The sequence below is a fragment of the Topomyia yanbarensis genome, chromosome 3 (genome assembly GCF_030247195.1).
Source record: "Topomyia yanbarensis strain Yona2022 chromosome 3, ASM3024719v1, whole genome shotgun sequence".
Taxonomy (NCBI): domain Eukaryota; kingdom Metazoa; phylum Arthropoda; class Insecta; order Diptera; family Culicidae; genus Topomyia; species Topomyia yanbarensis.
In genome coordinates this window covers 103,582,965-103,601,580 of record NC_080672.1, presented here as the reverse complement: position 1 = coordinate 103,601,580, position 18,616 = coordinate 103,582,965, and the positions used below count along the sequence as shown (strand labels likewise).

General features: G+C 38.4%; 1 protein-coding gene across 6 annotated transcripts in view; it reads left to right on the top strand.

Annotated features, from left to right (window-relative positions):
- Window positions 1-18,616, top strand: part of LOC131690553 (alpha-catulin) — a 504,668-nt gene that overhangs the window by 318,933 nt on the left and 167,119 nt on the right. For all 6 annotated transcript variants that reach the window (XM_058976422.1, XM_058976423.1, XM_058976420.1 and 3 more), the window contains one exon: window positions 16,305-16,506. In XM_058976422.1, the coding sequence (XP_058832405.1) occupies window positions 16,305-16,506 (202 nt within the window). The remainder of the gene's footprint in view (window positions 1-16,304; window positions 16,507-18,616) is intronic.

Sequence of the window (18,616 nt, the reverse complement as noted above, 5' to 3'; positions counted from 1 at the left end):
TCTTCCAAGGCTACACTAAAAAGTCGAGCATCCGATTTTCGTTGCCAATTTAACGTCCGCTCCCCCATTTACGGAATGACCATATCCCCACCACCACTAGCACTTTCAAGTGGTAAGCTTTTCCCCCCATGAGATGCAATGTGGTTTAACAAACCAGCAGAAAGGATAAACGTTCGTTACGGTTTTTTTTTTGATTAGTCGTAGCCTGCAGAACAGTGCACCTAGATGGAAGCAAGGTGAAAATAATCGTCATCGTACTGGGGCACAACAAGCAGAAAGTGCAGTGAAGAGTCGCAATTACACATTATCATCTTCATTCATTCACCACATCCCACAACACCATCGCAGTGTCGCCCGTTCGGCGATCGGAGCTATCAGTTTGGTAGCCAGAGTGCTGCAGTGCAGGGTACAGCTAACCGGTAACGTGGGTTCATCGTCTGGATCTCGTACAGCTACGAGCATTTGGTGGGGCAGTATAAACTTCGACGATGTTATTGTGCTAACTTTTCTCATTACTCGTTAAGAGAGTGGAATTTTGTGCTAATTCGACTTTTAATTTTCTTGAAACTCGATGCTCGAAGGTTCTTTTGGTTTGTGCGACGGTATTGATCTGAGTGGTGTGAACGATGGTCGGCCTGGTAATGATTGTTACCGGTGATTTTTGAAATTAGTTGGAAATGTGCCCAGAGGAAACTGATTATCGTCATAATTAATATTGTTATGTATCAACTGATTATGGGAAAAAACCGTTTTGGGAAAACAAATATTTAATTAACATTAAAATCAGAACAGAGATAATAAAGCGATTTTATCAGATCATTTCACCAAGATGTGTGGTGTGGAATCATCTAAATATCACTGCAAAAGACACCACATAGAATTCTACTCCTACCATTGATAGTAGTGTCATCACAGAGAAGTAACTTTTTGGAACCTACGGGTAGAATTGGGAGATAACAGGTAAAACATTTATACAAGATTCGAGAGATGCTTGGTACACTATGGCAATTAATATTGTGTGCCAAATACTGCCGAATGCTTTTTCTTTATATCTATAAGAACAACTTTAGGAAAATAACCTTCAAAGATGTCTTTATCTTTAAAACTCTAAGTTGTTGAGTAGCTTAATACCCAATATGAAGTCCAATTTTGTCTGATAGAAAAAAAAAACGAATTGTAACATCATTAAGTGCGATAAAAATTTATTAATAGAAGAAAGCAGTCTAACTGGTGGATAACTGAGCGCTTTAGCATTGCTCCATCTTTCAGTAAAGTATGCTAATCTCAAACACTAATAAAATGTCTAATAAAGTATTTAATGGTTTCGCGAAGGTTTTTATATTATGAATATTAAACATTCCTTCATCACCTAGGGCTTTCGCATGTCTAACTTTTTTAAGTTCTTATCATTTCAGCGAAGTTTGTTGCTACAATTTCGACTTGAGTTAATTCTTTATTGGAATTTATTAGAATTGTGTTTTCTCATAAAATTCTATGTCTACTTTTTACATCTGCTCAAGCTAGAACTACAAGGGAGCCACTTGATCATTGCGTTGCATTGTCTCGAGGGTAAAAGATCCGGTGTTTGCATTCTCCTGGACATTAGTGAATTTTCTTTGAACGACCTTAAACTGGGATCGTTAAAGTTAAATTTTAAGGTTATGTAGATTACGACTGGTATATGGTGCTGGAAGAACGATGTCGGCTGTCTCAGTCTGGATAATCAAAACAAGGATTTCTTACTACCCTTTTTTGACGTTTCGGCCTTTGGTGGTGGTCTTTTTCAATGGAAACTACAATTTTATTGGAGAGGAACATTAACATAAATACATAAAAACATGAAGACAACATGAGGACAGATTGGGTTTACATTGTGAACTTACTAAAGTCTATTGTTTATCGTCAAAATGTCGCTGTCCGACAGTACGGTATCTGGATGCATGAAAAATGTGCTTGTGGATGCGCGAAACTAATGCGAATTTGCATTTAAAAAATATATATCGATCTATATTGGCCCACTACTACACTGCTTGACGGTTGTTTGAAAATTGAAAATAGATTTGACGTGCAAAGCTCAAGCTCCGCTATCTTGGCCCAATACATCTACGGATGAAGCTTTTGGCAATATGGTATTAGTATAACTAGAGGCTTTTTTATTATTTGGTTTTCGTCTACTACTACCCTGACTCGTTTTGACAGAGTGTAAGATTCCAGCGTAAGTGGTGTTGAGGCCCTGTACATCGGTGCGATGGTTTACGGTGTTGGCTGTGTTGGTGATGTGGCACATCTCCAACAGTGGTAATGTTGATGATCGGAAAGCTCTGTCGATGATCTTCGTTTGATTAAGCGCAAAGCTGTGTCCGCGTTTAATCATGTGATGGATGAGTGCTGTTTTCTCCCCCAAGCTGGCGATTTCTTGGTCTGTGTGCTCTGGTGGGTTGTTAGTGAGGCAGGAATATTTGTTAATATTTGACCTATGGCCACTGAGTCTAGTGCGAAGTTGGTTTTTGGTCATACCAATGTATGACTTGCTACATCCCTCACAAGGGATACTGTATATGACATTGGATTATTGTAATGGTTCTACGTTGTCTTTGACCTGTCGTAGTATGCCCCTGGTTGTTTTGATCGGTCTGTGGGCTAATTGTACTGCTGGGTAATCTGCTTGCAGAGTTGCTGTGATACATTTGCTGAGAAGAGGAATGTAGGGTAACGATTTGTATGCAGTTTCTGGTGCTGTTATGATGGATGTTGGCGGAGGATCATTGTTATCATTGGAGTCTTCGGTGGCGGCATGGACGACGGATGCACTAGTGTAAATTGAATGAGTTGTTTCCAGTAGTGGGTGGTTTTGCGAGATGTTTTCAGAGTGATCGATGGTCTGATGATGCTGTTGTGTGGACGTTTTTAATTGTTTGGCATGGTGCTTGTTGACTAGTCGGTTGATTAATGCTGAGGGATAATCATTTTGTTTGAGATGTTGGTAAATGATATGTTTTTGCTGGTCAGCCGACTTGTTGGTAGTGAGCTGAACGATCCGTTTGATGAGATTAGTTGCTACGTTGATTATAATCGATGTTGGATGGAAAGAATGATAATTTATCAAACGGCCTGACGCGATTGGTTTGGAGTACCACTGTGTGCTAATGGTTTGGTCCTCGCTTCGTATAAGTAAGGTGTCAAGGAAGGGAAGTTTACTGTCTGATTCGAGTTCAATTGTGAATTGAATGTTTTCGTTATAGCTGTTAAAGATGTGCAGTGTCTGTTGAACTTGGTTCTTTGGCAGTGCCAGTACTAGATCGTCGACATATTTACGCAGAACTGGTATCTTGAACAGAAAGCTTCTTATAACTGTGCTAATCAGATTTTCCATTACAATGTCAGTTAAAATAGGTGATAGGGGACTGCCCATAGCAGTTCCGAACGTTTGCAGGTAAAATTTATCTCTGAATCGGAAATAGCTACTGTTCAAGCAAAACTCGACGATCTCTATGAAGAAATCCAGATTGATGTTGGTAGCTGTTTGGATGTCGGGCCACTGCATGATTATTTGATGAATGACCAGGTCCTTCGGGATGTTTGTGAATAACGAGACAACATCAAAGGACACCAGTATGTAATCCTCCGGTAACGTTACCTTATTGATGTACTCGGCAAATTTGGAACTGTCCGCGATGTTGTACTTGCTGGTGAAGCTATCTTTCAGAATGTTGGCTATGTATTTGGCAGTATTGTACGTTGGTGCAGTCACGTTCGGGACGACTGGACGGAGTGGGAGGTTTGATTTATGGGCTTTGGGTTGACCGTAGATAGATGGACAGATGGCGGTGTTGGTTTTTAGTTTGTACGCTGTTCTTTGATCTATGAGTTTTAGGTTGAGAAGTCTTGTAACTATTTCGTTGTTTTTCCTTTGGATGGTAGATGTTGGGTCCTTGGGTCCATGATGACCATCCTCTTGCCTTTATCTGACTCCAAAACACACACGTCTTGATTCTCTTGAAGAAATCTTTTGGTGGTTGAGGTCGCGGTTCGGCAGAAACTAGTTAACGGGTCCTTGTGTTGATTGGATTTGGTGCGTGATACGTGGTTTTGAATGTGCGTGACGATCTGGCATCTATTTTTGTCTTGGACCGACTTTTCTGGCGACATTGCAAGGATTGATTCTATATCGGCAATAAGATGATAGATGGGGATGTCGCTAATATGGGTAACGGGTAGCGAGAACTTTGGTCCCAAACAAAGTAGAACCTCCATTTCTGCTGGAACATGTAAGTTTGTGGCATTGAGTATCGATTTTTCATTTAGTCTTGGAGTTTTATCATCTAAAGATACGGATTTGTGTAACAACTTAATCAGTTTGGAATCGGTCTTACGTTTTTTCATTCGTCTATTGTTTTCGAACGATTGGTTTTGAGTAGAAAGGAATCTGGAAGCTAGCTCTGTTGTCGTTGCAGTTACTATTTGTTGTTTAGTTAGTTGAAGGTTGCGTTGAATCTGGATTATTTTGTAGTATGTATGCTTTATTTCTATGTTGAGTAATCCTTTTTTGAAATGTTCGGTAATATGTTGTAGTTTATGTGTATATGGACTTTGCTCTTCTAGTAATGGGTAGACGCATTTTAATTAGTTCACAATGTGATCCGGGAAAATTCCTCGTCTGCGGCATTCTATTAGAAATTCTTTTCGTACAAGCATATTGCACAGTTTTGTATTATGCACCGCGTATGTTTTGTAAATTTGTGCAGTAGTGTGACCGTAATTCCTCTCTATTTGCGTGAAGAAGCTGGGATGTATATGAGCCATGTTTAAGGTTATGTAGATTACGACTGGTATATGGTGCTGGAAGAACGATGTCGGCTGTCTCAGTCTGGATAATCAAAACAAGGATTTCTTACTAGTAAGGGGGGGTAGTAATAAACCCATGTTTTGATTATCCAGACTGAGACAGCCGACATCGTTCTTCCAGTTAAATTTTAAGCTGAACGAACGATTCTTCGCAACGTGCAATATTTTCAGAGAGTGAAAATGGAGATTTGGCTTACGTTAGTGCCTTCATCCAGCTCCATCGCCCACGCCATTCAAAACTGATATTATTCAACACAATTGCTCACGTAGAAAGTTGCATTTGGAGAATAATCTAAAGTATGTGGTTGAAAGAGCAAAGATGGCATTAAGATTCACATGTATACATAAAATGACTAAATAGAGGTACAACTACATGATCTGGCACCTGGTATTTTCCCAACTGGATTGAAATATGCATACCACAAGACGAATGAGTACAATCCGTTACACCTGATGCTTGGAGGAACTTCTTCTTAAGTATTCCTAGGTCAAAAGATAGTTTCCTTCCTACTTGAGTAGGGGAACATGGGGAGACTTGACCAGGTTTTCAGTTAAAACTGCATAAATCTCTAAAAAAGCCTTCAATCCCTCAAAAGTCATTCAGATATAATGCGCAAAGTTATTGCGCGTCTTCATGATTTTTTGCAGAATTTCTATTTAATTTTTGAAAAGTTACAAAAGTTTTTCTGTGATCGTTTTTTCTGGTCAAGTCTCCCCATTGCGGGGAGACTTGACCAAGGCGTGGGGAGACTTGACCAAGAGAATTTTGAAAAATCATAACAAAAAATAATGACATAAAACCTACCGTAATTATTTTTTTCCCTATTGTCGAGATCCTTATGTAACAGTAAAAAATATAAAAGAGTTGCATTTGATAAATTTTGATTTTTTTAATGCATTTCTTTTCAAGGATTAACTGTACTGCTTGCATTGCATGTTCACACGTCACGAAATCAGCCCTACTTTTGCTAACTTTGTTTACAAATATTAAAATATAAAGACTTATGTTTGGGGTGGAATTTTTTTATGGCGTGATTAACATTAACAGTTAATACCAAAGCTTAATAAATATTAGGAATTTTGTATCTTTCTTCAGCTGATCGCCACTTGGTCAAGTCTCCCCATAAAATCTTGGTCAAGTCTCCCCAACATTAGTTATTGCGTTCAATGTCATGCAAATTCTAGTAATAACTTTTCCAATGTTCCAGTTTATGTTAAATCATTTCACTGCTCCACAAGGATTAAGATGGTATATTAGTACATTAATAGTAATTAGTAGTCGAGTAGATATGTCCATACAAAGTTTGATAAAAAATTACATCATTTAATTCAAATTTATTAATCAAGTAATATTTTCTGTAAGGAAAGGATATTTCATTCCAAACTTTTAAAATTACCTTAACGGATCGAAACAAGTATAAAAATATTTTTGAAAATAATTTAAGAATCGAATAGAAGACGCCATAGCCGAAAATAGAATTTTGCGCTTGGTCAAGCCTCCCCATGTTCCCCTATACAATTAGAAAAAACCCACAATTTTATAAAACTACACATACTAGTACTATAATCCTACGGCACTCCATGAAGAACCAGTAACGATATAATTCAATCATCTTTGCAAGCCTACTTTGAGTGAATGTCTCAACAATAATAAAAATGATGTAAGCACGATACTGTCGTATCTTACTGGCACACGATAGACTGACTTATATATGGGTCATTCCACGCGCAGTGATCAAAAAAGATGCAAACTTGAAATCGACCTTCACGGATTTGAACCAAATTTGGAAGAATTCTTTATTTAGGGCCAATATATAAAAACCCGAATTTTTGTGACAATTGAACCACCCCCCCGTTCTGACAAATTGCAAAAACCTTTGATTTTCTTTTGACCATATCTCCGGTTCTATTTACTCTGGAATCCGCAACCGCAAGATGGCTTTTGAAGAAAATTATTCAAGAACTCTAGAAAAAATATTAATTTTTGCGGCAGTGCTGCAAACTATGCGAATTTTTCAGTTACATATTAGAAGTAAATTTTTTTCTCAATACATATAGCTTAATTTTGAAAATTCTAATGCCATTGTGTTCCTCAGACATTTTTACATAAAAAAACACTTATAATCTCAATATAATTTGAGCACATCCTGAGATACACCGTTTTGAAGGGAAAAACTCGAATTTATTATATAAAAATCGATTTTTTTTTTCAAAATTGAGAAAATCTTCACAAGGTAAAAAAATCAACCCTGATCTGCTAGAAGCTTACCAATAACGTAGTTTCATCATTTCTCGTCTACTTCACGAAAAATTTTGTGTGAACTCAGAATACTAAAGTTGTTTTATATGCGATTTTATATGGGAAATTGCGATTTACCCCTTCAAAATTATTGGGAGTAAGGTTTAGCTTTTGTTCGTTTCTTAATGTAATATGATTTAATGTAATTTATAAAAAGAAAATAAGGAATCTGATTCGAATTTGATTTTTACGAGAAAGGGTCTATTTGCTTGAGAGAGACATTTTCAGGGGATTTGAGTCCAGCATCGGATGGATGCAGTATCAAATACGGGCATGGGGAGTGGATAATGATGACGGAGAAAGGAAGCACGCAAAGATTGCGAATCGTCAGTAGAGAATCAACGACGTTTAATACAGCCATAGACCGCCACGACAGCACGCAGCGGGGCATCGGGTAGTCCACAGGTAGACACACAGGGAATCCTTCAAAATGGGTTCAGGTTGTTTTCGGTTTCAATTTCAGATGATGGGAGCACAGTAAAGAGAAGGAAGACGATCATACGAGGGGCTATATTGTTATAATGATTGTTATCTGTAAGATGTAGAAATGGTAAATATAAGGAAGATAGCCGCTTGGCACTACATCTCAAACTTGGACGTTGGGTGATCTTCCTCGGGCCTGAATGGAATCCAATAACTGAGACCTGGCATACCAATATTCGGCGCACGTCGAAACAATATGCTCGATGTCGTGATAAGGATCCTCACAAGCGCAGAGACACACAAGTCCAATATGCCGTACATGCGCATCCAGCGTGTAGTGATTTGACATGGCTTGCGACATAATACGAATAAAACCCCGACCAACATCCATCTCCTTAAACCAAGTCTTCGTGGACCCCTTCGAAATAATAGAGTGTAGCCAGCGACCAAGCTCACCGTTACTCCACGAGGTCTGCCAACTTTCGAGGCGGGCGATATTTGTTGGAGCACTTGGTCTTTCATAGATGTCACCTTCTGGACCTTGACTCGTCGAGTTTTGTTCCATAAAGTGTAGAACATTTTATTGCAGTCGACTTCACGGAATTTATTATAAAAAAATATTTGAGATCGCTTGCGGACATATGTGTTTCAGGATTCCATAAATTTCTTTCTTCATGGGCATATTGAAAAATACAGTTGAATCAGAAGTATCTAAGAGATGAATACGGGTGGAGTTATATGTAGAAGAAATTGTGTTCTGTACCATGTAGTCGATGTACAGGGACATAAATCGGGTCTGAGAATTAAATTCCACAAACCATTCAAAATTGAGAGATCACAAAATCTAATTTTTGGCAGAAGAACGCCGGCCAGCCCTTCGAGACTCACTGTATGCGTCTACGCAAACAACGATACTGTATTCTATCCAGTGTTGAAAAATGAATGTTTGCAGCGGAGCGAAAGCAGCAACACCCGTACTTCATCACCGGTTTAGTACAATCTGATGAGATCTTCTGAATGGGAACCCTACCATGATCCAGTTATTGTACGGAGAGAGCTGATCTTTTGTTGGCATTTTACTTTCAGATACCTAATGTGGCATCTCCAGATACCTCTAGAGTCGAACCTTTATTTATATTTTATTTAAATGTTAAAACCTGAGCGATAGTTTGACCCATAAAAAGAAGCTGTAGATGCGCTGATTCCAGCTTCCTTGAAAATACGACTGGCTCAGTTTTCTCCATGGAGAATTAGATACGCAGCCAGAGAGCCCTAGTCGACAAATTGTCCAAGGTATCTTGCAATGGTCCTTGCAAATCGACAGTTTTGTGTCCTATAACAGAGACTACTCCGTCGTTTGCAATTTGACTTGGTGTGCAGGAATTGACAAGACATTCGTCAATATCATTCACGTAAATGTTGTAGAGTAGGGGGCTAAGGCATGAGCCATGGGGAGGACCTATGTAGCTTAAACATGATGTTGATAAATCACCATGCGAAAAATGCAGGAGCTTTTCCGACACTAAAGTTGTTTAAAATCGGTGAAAGACCGTACTGGTGCAACTTCTCTGAGAGAGCGTTTATTAAAACTAAGTCAAAAGCACCCCTAATATCCAGGAACACTGATGCCATCTGCTCTTTGTTAGCATAAACCAAATAGTGCCGTTTGCTTCGACCCAATTGTCGAGGCGGAACAGGATCATTTTCTCGCACAACTTCCGAATGCAGCACAGCATCGCAATTGACCGATACGAATTGTGGTCGGAGACTGGTTTTCCCAGTGTAGGAATGGCAACCACTCTCACTTGCCTCTAGTCTTGAGGGACAATGTTTCATGTTTCTCACCAGGAATTTAATGAATATAATCAACAAATGAAATATTCGTGCAAATGAGGATTCCACTATCTAAAACGGCAATTCATTCACGGAATCGCGTGAGGGCTCGTCGCGGTAGCTGTTATATGCTGGAGCAGAGTCTGGGCATACTCTTTTTTATTTTTGGAAAAATGGAATATCAAGCGGTTGTAGTCGTCTACGCTTTCGTTGGCATTTATTCGGTTGCGCAAATATCGAAGAGTACCCCAAAGAGTGCTCATTGATGTTTCTCTTATTAAACCGTGGACGAACCGACGCCAATAACCACGTTTTGTGGCTTTCATTAGGCTTCTATTTTTGCTTCCAACTCCGCATACTTCTTCAAGTTGTCGGGCGTTCCAGGAATTTCAGGAATTCTTTATACGCCAAATCCATTTTCGGATACAATTCTTAGCACTCTTTGTTCCACCACGGCTTGCGAAACCATGCGCGGGTGTTCACGTCTAGTACGAGTTTCGTCTGAGCTTGAAGTGTGCAGTAGAGAATCAAGCCAGCCAAAAACTCGATTTCGTCAGATATCGCGCTCGCGTAGCTCTTCCAATCAATGTTTCGTGTGAGGTCATACTAACAACAATTGTTTCGGGTGGTCTTAAACCGCTAGTGGTTGTAATTGCGATCGGCAGATGGTCGCTACCGTGGGGTTCAGAAATTACCTTCCACGTGAAATCCAACCGCAGCGATGTTGAGCAGAGAGATAAGTCTAATGCACTTGGGCCTGCTGGTGGTGTAAGAATTCGGGTCATTTATCCTGTGTTCAAAATGTTCATATTTGTCATCATTGTCACAAAGATCTTGGAGTAAGGTAGATCGATTATCACGATATAAACAACCCCTTACCTTACTGTGGGAGTTGAAGTTTCCTGAAAATAACTTAGGTGTGGGAAACTGTTCCGCAATATCGAAAAGCCGGCGGTGGCCAACCCAGGCTCTAAAGGGAATGTAGGTAGAGGCAATGCAAAAGTATTTGCCTTTAATTCTAGTTTGGCAAGCGATAACTTCAATGCCTGGTATCGATGGGGAGATTGATTCGATTGAAAGAATTGCTCTTTTTGATCCCCAAAAGTACTGCTCCGTAAAAGTCTTCTCGATCCAAACGAATAATATTAAAATTGTGAAAGTTGAAATCTATTTCTGAAGTGAGCCATGTTTTGTATAATGCATATGCATCTCAAGTTATTTAGTAAAATTTTAAAAGAATCAATTGTGATCAAATCCGTGACCTCGTTCGATGAGCCATCGAAGGATACAACCGATGAAAGGAGGGGCCATTTGGCAGTGAACTTAATCAAGAATGTATTTACTGAAAGATGAAAGCTTATTACCATGCTTTTGAGAGGGTCAGAAATATTGAAAAAATACCGTCCACAATATCAGAGAATTTTATTAAGGCAGCGCTGGTTTCTTTCTCTGGTTGATATATGGGAACACTTGGAGTTTTCGATGTCCCCGGAAGTGCTGGGAACTCCTTTTCTGGGCTCAATGTTTGAGACTGGGAGCTACTTACTTTAGTTTTGCACCAGTACTTTCTCAAGTAGTTATTTTTGGTGGACTTTGAAGAGACACCGTTTTGGCCTTTACAGCAAAGCTTATGAGAGGAAATGTTCCTCCTTTGTCCATTGCTTCTAGGCACAGCAGATGTTTCCTTCTGGGATTAATCACAGTTGCCTTTGTCGGTAGGCAAGTTAGTATAGATGTTTGTAGGATCTACGGTTGGTAGGAGGTAGTTAGATAGAGCAGAGCCAGCGAAGGTCACCCGATAAGAGTTTGATTTGACGTATGTCCTCTTCTCGTCAGCTGCAACTGATGCTATATGCAAACATTTGCACTCCAGTATGTTTACTGGCTGGAGCATGGGGTCTTTGAAATAGCCAACCGTATGAGTCAGCAGATCCGCGCAAATCAAACTTCAATCGGAGACAACCCCGTTACATTTAACCCAATTTGATGGTACATATACTCTCTCTTCTCCTTCGTAAAAGGCCCTTAGCCAACAATATCATTTGCCTGCCAAAAACTATTTACCATCAGCCTTAGCTTATCCGAACGAATTTAGGATATTTCTGTTACAGCTAAATAACGCTCCGTCAGAACTCGCGAAATCTGCAAATGGATTCACACATTTCTTGTCTTTGGTCCGGAAGAAGATTACAAATGGTGCGGTTGCGAAAGGTGGGTACATTTTCTGTACCGGGAAGGTGATTTTATTTCCATATCCATCTCGCCTCGAGGCAAATCATTGTCAAGGGAAGTCATTTTTGCACGGGCCTATTGCTCAGAGCAACTGGTATTACAGACAAGAGTGGGAAGTGTAATATTATCTACACCGTAGTATTTATTTTACTTGTAAATATAACGGTTTCCAGATGGCTCACTATAAAAAGCACTTCTTCACTGCGCACTGGACGAATAACACAAAAGAAAGGAAAAAATACTGAAACCCGGACGATAACCTTAGTAGCGGACAAGCACTATTCTTTATAACGTTTCACTGCCACAGAGCACAGTGGGACGACTTAGAACAAAAGGTGGACTAAAGTCCAAACTTTGCCGTATCGGTTTAAATAGGACGATTTTATGTAATTTTGGTACGCTGAATTCGTTTTTGATATTAAAACATTTCAAAAATAAGCGTTTACTATTTATTAGGGTGTCTCAAAAATATTTTTGTATGTTAATTTTCGTGTACTAAAAAAATTTTGTATATTAATTTTCGTGTACTAAATCGTTTTTGATATTAACACATGTAAAAAAATATCATTATACGTTAGGGTGGCTCAAAGAATTATTTTGTAGTGAAGATGCAAAAAAAAAATTTAAAAAAGTTTTTGTGCGCTAAATTTCTATTTTAATTATAAAAATAGAAATTAGCTTTACTACTTATTAGAGTGGCTCAAAAGTAAGTATTTTGTCTTTTATAATGATTTTTTTCAATAGTAATTTTGGAATTTATTTTCCATATTGAAATGAATTAATTGACAACTCATTATGGGGCTTCAGAAATGACTATTTTGTTTTTACGAAGCAAATAAGATGTGTTCGACTAATTTTGGAATATTTATTTCATTAGTGGGTTACTTGATATGAAAGCTACATTTTCTATCATTTTCAAAACAAACATTTTGAGCATCTTAGTGGAATGTTTAATTACATTCACTAATCAACAAGACTATTAACGAGTTTTTTTCGTAGGTGTGTTTTAAGTTACTTAGATTGCTTATTTCATAACATAAATGAAAATAAATCCAAAACCCTTTTTTCGTGTACATGGTTCATTTAAAAATGGTCTTTTTTATTTGGATAATATCGCATACCCTTAAGCTATATCACTGCTATGCAAATTCGTATCAAAATAGTCTCACCAAATGACTAGAACTCAACTGTGTTCACTCTATTTTACAGCTATTGCGCAAGTTAGCAAGAAATAGTTACAGAAACATTTTATTCCCTATTTCAGATGATTGAAAATATTTGCTGATTTTCAATCAGTCTTTATACCTCTACCATTTAAAAAAACATACTTCCCACTCGGCTCCTTAGTCCTCATCACTAGTAAAACCCTTGTAGATCATACTCTCAATGCTTTTTGAAAGTTGTGCATGTATTAGTGTCAATATTCTAGCTATAAAGTGATTATTCAAATTCAATATCAGTAATAACCATGCGTTCCATTCAGTTTTTTTTTTAAATTTTGACTGCTTATCGCAAGTTTTCGCAAAACTAGCACATACACATTTGAAAGAGAAAATTAAAAGCTTTCGAATGAGTATAGTGTAATCACGGGCATTCACAGGCGTCGTTGTTGTTATCGCGTTTGAAGTTTGAATTCAATAAAAATTCATGACAAACTGTTATCTAAACACTAACAAAAGTAACCAGTGACTTATTTCTGGTGATTTTATGATGTAATATTATCACACCGATAATTTTGGTGAAGTAATGTAATGCATAAAATCAACCATTTCTTTGAAAAAAGAAAATAACCGGATGTAGTTCCTATGGTCAAACTATGCAAAAAACACTTGAATTACGCCCTTAAAAAAGCTGCCAAAAATTCATTTTACGTTCAAATTACTTAAAATCTCGCAAAAATATCTCTGATGGCTCAGCCAATAGGAGAAATATACTAGCGAGAATATCGCATAACATTCATATATGGACTTAAGTCCGGGCTCGTCCCACTGTGCAGAGATGTAACTAGAACAAATTCCTGGATAATAATCAAAATCTTTTATCTTTCGGTTTTTTATATAGTTATATTTTTTTCACATACCGAAAAGCTTACTTCATGTTGTTGAAAAATTAGGAGTGTATCAAAAATTATTAAGGAATTTTTGCATAGATGCAAAATTTTGATATTTTAAGGGGTTTTTCATATTACATATCCAGCAATATCCCTCTCTAGTGAGATGTCTGCAATTAATAAGACAATATTATTACAAACGCAGTTTAACACAACCATTTTCACAACCACAGCTTAAAACTAACTGGAAATAGTGGTAATGCTGTGTATTGCACCAACTTTAAAAATGCTTATTTTAAAATATTTTGTTCCAAATTTTAATGAAAAAAGTTACATTATATGGCGAGATCCGGCAAAGTTTCTAAAGCAGTTTTATAGTATTATTCCAGGTATCCAAAATACATTCGAACTCATCCGATCTAGTACGATCCACAAATAGTAAGCGGTTTGAAAATATTGCAATTTTGCTAATTTGAGGTGCATTGAAATGCTATAGGGCCAATTACAATATTTGGAAAAATGTATCTCTATGAATATTTGCAAACGCGTCCCTTCCCTTTTCCATTGATCATCTGTCCATGTAACTGGAAAATCAAATGTATCTTCACAGGTCGTCTCGAAATTACGAGTATTGGAAATACAAAAACGACCTCTGCATTGGTAGGTGGATAGATGCCAAATTGTACTAAAAACTAGTTATTATGTATTATAATTTTGGCCAGGATTCGACTCCAGTTAATCCCCTGTGTACTGCAGGAACTGGAAAGATCAACCTATCGGTCCGAAAGTCACCGAACGAATGAACATCATTATTTAGTCCGATGTATCTCTGAGTGACATAGTGCCGCGTTTGCCAAATTTTCGTAGTGCTGCTCATTCAGCTGATTTTAGCCAACGAAGCTCAGCAGTGTGATACGGATATTTGTCAGCTTGGCGACTAATTACCCTAAGAACAAGGCGATCGATCAGGTAACGCAGTGGCTGTGTTCATCAGTATCCAGAACAGAGTCCCAGTCGATGCCATATAGTACTCGTTTATGATGTGGTTAATCGGCTGAATTGAGGCTGTACTATAATTATAAAAAATAGAGATGGCGGCTAATGATTAAAGTTTTACGTCAATCAATGAGGCTTTGCGAATTCTGTCAACCGGAATATTAACCACGTATATAAACAGAGCTCGACTTTTATTGTCACCCACACTTGTTCTACGATGTTTCATTCATCGTTCGAGATGTGTGGAGCTTTGAGACCAACACGAACAGCTAATGAAACACCTCCACCTGATTTTTACTGCTGTTGAAGGCTTCGTAACCAGAACCGATTGCCTAATTTGACGTAGTTTGATCGTTGAACCACGTTTCGGTGAGTGCAATTATGTCGTAGCAGTGATCGGAGCAAGCTAGACGGTAAGCATTTGTGCAGGAATTCGTACTACCAACATTCTGGTAGTATATTTACACCGGCGACGGTACTACTGCATTGTTTTTTTCTGGGAGGTATACTATAAAGAAGTTTGGCTGGAAGACTCCTCCTCATTACCAGACACCGGACAGGGGTGACTAATGACGCTGGTGTAAGTACTAAGTGCAGGGATACACGTTTGACTGTCCTGGGTTTTTACTCGACTGATATGGACACCTTAGTTTATTAGTTGTAGGCTGGCGCAAGTATGGGGATCGCACCTTGTCTGCGGAGGGTTAAGTTCCTCCCGAAACAAAATCCTGGCTAAGGGCCTTCAGCATGCGTTCATGTTTCTGAATTAGGCTGAATTAAATTAAGTATTTTTAAACAGAAATACACAAAAGAATTACCACAAACACAAGGAACAATTGCAGTTTTTAACACGCTACAATTGGAATATAAGTTTTAAGAGTGATCTTAAAACTGTCAAAGAACTTTGATTGTTACTTGGAATTACCAAAACCAAAAAATTCGGCACTTCAAGTGCACTTTAAAGAAAATGTCCCAAAAATCCACCGCCATTTCAGCATAGAATATAATATTAAACAGAGCATCTGCTCTAAAACCGGAAAGCCGCAACAAAAAGGAGAGACGACTAAAGTCTTGAAAGTATTCAAGTTCTTCGCAGAATAAGGTTAGCAGCTGCTGACCTACATACACCAGAAAAGCTCACTCTTTGTTCCCAATCAAGTAGCGACCCAGCCCTTCGACGGAAAAAGGTCACTTCCTGATTGGCATCATCAACCTACACAGGGCGGCATTCTCAAGTATGTGGCTGGCCTCAAAAGAAGAACACGGTCTTTGATATATCAGAAGAAAAATATCGCAAAGAAGCTCGAATTTGTTCGGGCTGATACACGGTGTAGACAAAACTCTCTTGAAGTATATTTGCGCAGCGCGCGGTGTAGTCAGGAGTGTGCTCGTTTGTTTAAGGTGAAGCATTTTCAAGTGTCGTATTTCAATGGCTGCTGATAAATCACAACATTTCTATGTTACCATCTTCGATTATTATCGGCACAAAATGTTTCCGCTTACGCTTCATCGCGTAGAAAAATAGCGGCGAATCGAATTTTGCGGAGCCGTAACATCCAATCTATCAATGTAGCACATGCTGACGGAAATCCTCGACTCATGATGTCTCTTTCTTTCCCCGCACAGATCTCAACCCTGGTCCAGCACCGTTCCGAGCAGCAGCAGCAGCAACACTCGTCGGAGCGGACGCTGCGGGCCATCGGACGGGTCGGACAGGCAGTCAACCTCGCAGTGGAACGGTTCGTGACGGTGGGCGAAACAATCGCAGATGACAATCCAGAAATCAAGCAGGACATGTACGATGCCTGCAAGGAGGCACGAGCAGCTGGTGAGTACGGAGGGTGGCTCTGCATTACCGTGCTATCAGCAATCTTCCAATATCCCATTTGGTGACATTGATTTAAAATTATTCATGGTGGACAGGAAATCGTTCGTGTACCACCCTCGAAACGCCACTAATGATGTATGTTCTGGTTCGTGTATTAATTACAACATGCTGTCAGCACCAGCATCTGCATGGGTCGATCCAAGTGGCTGACATTTCAGACGGAAGTTTCCCCACCGTTGCTGGTTGCCTGCCACCACAGATGGGCGCCGAACCTAATTCGGGATTCTAATTCTCGTTGACACTCATATGTGGTGGTGGGACCTAATGGAGCTAAATTGTAATCTTGATTAATGACCGTATGACGGCAATGTACTGCCACCACCTGTCGTGCGTCGCATCGTGTGTTTGTGTATTGGATCAGTTGCATGCAGACATTTTAAAATTACGTGCATAACTTGTTGGCGTGACACATACAATAACAGAGCGGAAAACCACAGGATCCAAACGGGGGGTTTAGTCGAGAGTGACGAGATTTTGCTGCCATGATTATATGGTTCTAGTCCTGCAGCGACCGACGACCACGTGAGTCTAATGGATTCTAATGGATTATAACCTATTACGTGAAAAGTTGATCGTAATCAATTTTCCGTGCGGTACAACTATGATGAAAATTTAATTTGATTAGTTGCAATTGATTTATGGAAAATATTCACAGGAATGGGCTATGCGTTATTATACTCATTACGATTATGGTACACTGCAACCTCCATTTACTTGGGTTCGTAAATTGCATTAGTTCGTAAAAAAAAGTGTTCGTTATTTAGGATTTAGTTCGTAAAATAAAGTTTGCTCCACATTCTTATTAAAATTCGTTGGTTAAACAATAATCAGGATAACCCTAGCAATATGGATATTTTTGGGCTGGACAAGTAAATGATGAAAATGGATAATTGAAACCTTTTTGAAAACTGAAATTGAAATTTAAACCGGAATTCGCCATATTAAGTTTAAAATTAGCTTCAGATATCGATTTTCGTCATGTACTAGTCAACACCGCGCCGAAAATACCTACATTGTTGAGGTTTTGTAAAATCTATCTAAACTGGAAGCCGCCACCTTGGATTACAAAATGGCTCAAGGCATCGATTCCCGTCATGCACTCGTCAATCCGATTCCAAAAATATCCATATTGTTAAGGTTATAGAGAATTTTTCAAAATCGGAAGTCGCCATCTTGGATTACAAAATGACTTCTGACATCGAGTACCGTCCATAACTCGTTATTCCAAAAATACCCAACTTTTATTAGTAACGGTTAGCTAAGGATATATAAAATTGCATACAACTTCTTACTCAAACTTTTTTTGCGAACTTAGTTCGCAAAAAAGAGTTCGTTATTTAAAATTTAGTTCGTAAAAAAGTTACGTAAATCGAATATTACGTTAAAAAAAAGAGTTTGTAAATTGAGGTTTCAGTGTACTATAGTAGACATTCGTTAAAATTTATGAAATCTAGTGGTTTAGTAATAAGTAATCAAACAGCATAGACAGGGTGAGTGAGGCGAAGGTTGAAATCCCCTACTCCAAACTAAAATATTTTACATAAATCACAAAATCAATCTTGCACCAATAAAACAATTCAAATATGCGATATTACCCTGTAGGGAGAAAATCGAAAAAAAATGATCGCATGAAAAGTGTAATTCATATATGTAACCAGCGTTACCAACATTTTTTCAAAAAAAAAACTGGAACCTTTCTTGAAAAAAAAAACTGGAAAACACTGGATGCTCAAAACAACCTACTTTAGCCTTGTAATGTTTAAGTCAACGTTTCAATTAACGTAATTTTTAGTAAACGCGTATGTCCCATACCTCCTTTTACTGAATATTTCAGTCAGTTTTTTGATATTGTTGTCTAAATTAAAAAAAATAATAAAGCATTCGAATTTGATTGTAATTGTAATAGTTAGTCGATTTTTACTGTTTTTGTGGTTTCAAATTATATATCCACAAAATCCCAAATTTATCACCATTTGCTAAACTTGAGGATGCGCTTAAACCTTTCTTTAGATACCACTATAGCAACTAGCTGAGAATTCAACAAATGGTC